This window comes from Lolium rigidum, chromosome 1, assembly GCF_022539505.1.
Source record: "Lolium rigidum isolate FL_2022 chromosome 1, APGP_CSIRO_Lrig_0.1, whole genome shotgun sequence".
In the NCBI taxonomy this organism is placed as follows: Eukaryota; Viridiplantae; Streptophyta; class Magnoliopsida; order Poales; family Poaceae; genus Lolium; species Lolium rigidum.
Window position 1 is genome coordinate 227,511,487 of NC_061508.1, and position 3,192 is coordinate 227,514,678.

At 48.7% G+C, this 3,192-nt stretch overlaps 1 protein-coding gene across 1 annotated transcript in view; it reads right to left on the bottom strand.

The window, feature by feature from the left end:
• Positions 1–1,120: 1,120 nt before the first annotated feature.
• The window catches only part of LOC124655588 (probable GTP-binding protein OBGM, mitochondrial), a 2,943-nt gene continuing 871 nt past the window's right edge, over positions 1,121–3,192 (bottom strand). The window contains exons 2-4 of the mRNA XM_047194459.1: positions 2,895–3,011; positions 2,539–2,601; positions 1,121–2,446 (exon numbers count right to left, since the gene is read on the bottom strand). Coding sequence (XP_047050415.1) covers positions 1,271–2,446; positions 2,539–2,601; positions 2,895–3,011 — 1,356 coding nt within the window. The 3' untranslated portion in view covers positions 1,121–1,270. The remainder of the gene's footprint in view (positions 2,447–2,538; positions 2,602–2,894; positions 3,012–3,192) is intronic.

A 3,192-nucleotide genomic window follows, 5' to 3' on the forward strand; every position in this document is an offset into this window, starting at 1 on the left:
CAAATGGCCGCGCCTCGCCGAGGCGGCTGCGCGCCTCCGCGCTCGGAGGAGGCGGCCGAGAAGGCCCGAGGAGGACGCCCGGGCGGAGGCGTGGGCCTTCCTCGAGCCGGCGCGCCGTCGGGAGGAGGCTACGCGTCGGCGGCGCTCCGGGAGGAGGAGGAGCGCCGGGCCGCGCGCCGGCGGAGGAGGAGCGCCCGGCCACGCAGGCCGCGGCGGAGCAGCTCCGGCAGGAGTCCGCGCGGAGGGCACGGCCGCACAGGCCGGCGAGCCCGCCGAACCCGCACTCACCCGGGAAAGGGCGCGGTGGGAGCCCCGGCCGGAGTCGCGCGGTGCCCTCCGGCGTGTCGAGCCGGAACAGCGCGTCGCCGCCGGGGGCGTCGTCGTCATCAACGCCGATGATGACGAGTACTACTCGGGAGTAGTGCCGCGGCGGCCACCGTGCTCGCAAACCCTGTCTAGGGTTTTTTTAGTTTAAAGCCCATATAGGGCTTTCTTTTGTGTAAAAATTGCCCAAAATAGGGCTAAGTTTAATTAACCACTACTTTAATGTTATTTTTGGCTGTTTTCCTTTTTTATTTTTATTTTTGTTATTTTAATTACATATGCGGTGCGTCCGCGCGTTGGGCGCAGCGTGTGACCCAAACGGACACGCGGACGCGGGCTGCTGTCCGGGTGTCCGTTCGGCCACCCAAATGTCCTAAAACGGACGGCCCAGCGCGTCTCGTTTGAGTCACGGTTGGAGATGCCCTTAGTGGAAGAGATGGGAAGATACGTCTAGATTTTAGGAGATGATTCGGGAGACAAACTGTCACACCGCTTTGACCAGGTGAGTATGGTAAAGACTTGCCCTTTTAACCGGGTAAATACTATATAACGGAGTCCGAACTCAGATAAAAAAAAGAGAGCGTTCACACCAAACGCTACTAATCAGCTGCTGCCGGTAGCCGGTCACCCAATCCCTCGGAAAAAAGGATGGAAAGAAATCATTTAAAGGTAAAGAAAAATAACTGTGCACGTGTCGCTTCAGAAAGGTATGTAACCGGTCAAAAATTCATCATCTACAGTTACCCAATTAATTAGGGAGCGCAAAATTGAACTACTTTTATATAGGATATAATACTGATTTCGTGAAAAAACTGGATGATCTATTCTGCGCTCTACATGGCTACACAGCACATATAAAGAAAATTGATAGCCAATTTGGCAACATAGGGCGGATTTTTTGGAGAACAATTCCACCGTGTCAATATCTCAAGGAAAAAACAGCCTTTTAGTCTACAATGATTTTGCTCAAATCAACGCCCTGCGGGGCTGAGGCATCCATAAGGTCCCGGAGGCCAACTCTCAGATCAGGTACACCGTCTTGCAAGATGGCACACACTGGAAATATCGGAACACCCTGCACTCTCCTCTTCAGTTCTTCATACATTGCATCCGCTCCCTCTTCATCTATTTTGTTTGCGACTATCAACGATGGGCGCTTGGTCAAGCCTTCTTGGTAATGCTCTAGTTCCACGACCAGATCATGCAGCTGCTCCCATGGTGGGATACCCTTCCCGCCGTTGAGTGTTGCTGCCAGGTCAAGCACATAGGACAGAACTTTGGTGCGCTCAATGTGCCTCAAGAAGGCATGGCCCAGGCCCCGGTTCTCATGGGCACCTTTGATAAGACCAGGTATGTCAGCCACTTTCACTGAGAAGTAGTCATCGTAGGTTAGGCTACCAATATTGGGCCTCAGTGTGGTGAATGCGTAGTCAGCGATCTCCGGGCGAGCTTTAGAGAGAGCACTCAGCAATGTGCTCTTTCCGGCATTAGGCAACCCAACAAGGCCAACATCAGCAATGCTCTTCAGCTCCAATACAAGAAAGGTCTCTGTCCCTGGTTCTCCAGCACTCAAACGGAATATCTTCTGTTGTCTATCTTCTTTGGATAGGCGCACATCGTTGCCAATAGAAGCATTCCCTAGCCCACCCTCCCCTCCTCGTGCTATAATCAACCGCTGCCCAGCTCTTGTCATTTCAGCAACAGAATACTGTATGTCATCTTCTTCTTCCCTAGCCTCATCTGCATCTGCATCTTCATCCTCTTCCTCGGTCTCATCTTCATCCTCCCAAAATTCTCCATCGTCCTCATCAGACTGATCCTTTTCATCCATCTCAACCTGATATTGAGTGTTACTTGCATTACAATCTTCCGCATTCGAAAACCCAGTCTTGGAGCATGAACTAGTGTATGTTTGCTTCTCCCACTGATTGTTAATTCCTCTTTCAGCTTCATTTCCATAAATGATATCCTTGTTGTTATTCTGATTGGAACTGTCTGCAGAGTCTTCTGCAGCATCTGTGATATCCCAGGGATCTAGAGATCTGGTAGGTGCATTTACACTGAAAGAAGGTGGTTCCCCTCGGACTAGATGAATCACTGTGCCAATTGGTACTTGTGCGACCTGTCGGACAACAAGCAAAGAAGGTTATATATTTCGAAAAGGGAAATAAGTAAATGTGATATGCAAATGTATACACATATATATGTGGTAACCTTGTCAGGACCTCTTGTCCCTATCTGTTTCTTAGAAAGTCCATTGCCTCCTCGGGTTGCTTTCTGGACACAAAATAAATAAACATAAAACAATGATACGGAAAAGCATAAATTATGTAGAATCTTCTTTGGTAAAGGCTCAATCTGACATTAAGCTACAGCGTAATGAAACACTATTAGTCTCAAGTCCCTGGAAGAAGTAAGGGGTAGCCTTTATAACTCAATAATATACACAAGCTCAGCATTCACACCAGGACAACATGTGTTCTTTTAAGAAGAGGTGTCATGCATCTAGCAAAACAAACAGAGCATGCTATCTCATACCGGGACACACAACATGATGTTCAAAAGCATACCGTGTGATGTTGCAAGTTACTGAAATCCCAGACAGACCTTGAGCACTCAAGAATGACATTACCACCTGTCCCTCCATCGCCACCTGCAAATTTTTGTTGCGTTGAATAATGCAAATCCTGAGCTCGTGAAATCTAGACTAAGTAGCAGAAACTAACTTCGGCAACTAGAAACATTTTGACATAATGCAAATGGGGCATAATCTACAACCAAATTTTAACAGCAACGAGAGCTCAATCAAACACCACCAAAATGAGATGCAGTTGCAAGCCATAGTAACAGCTAACAGACAATTGGACG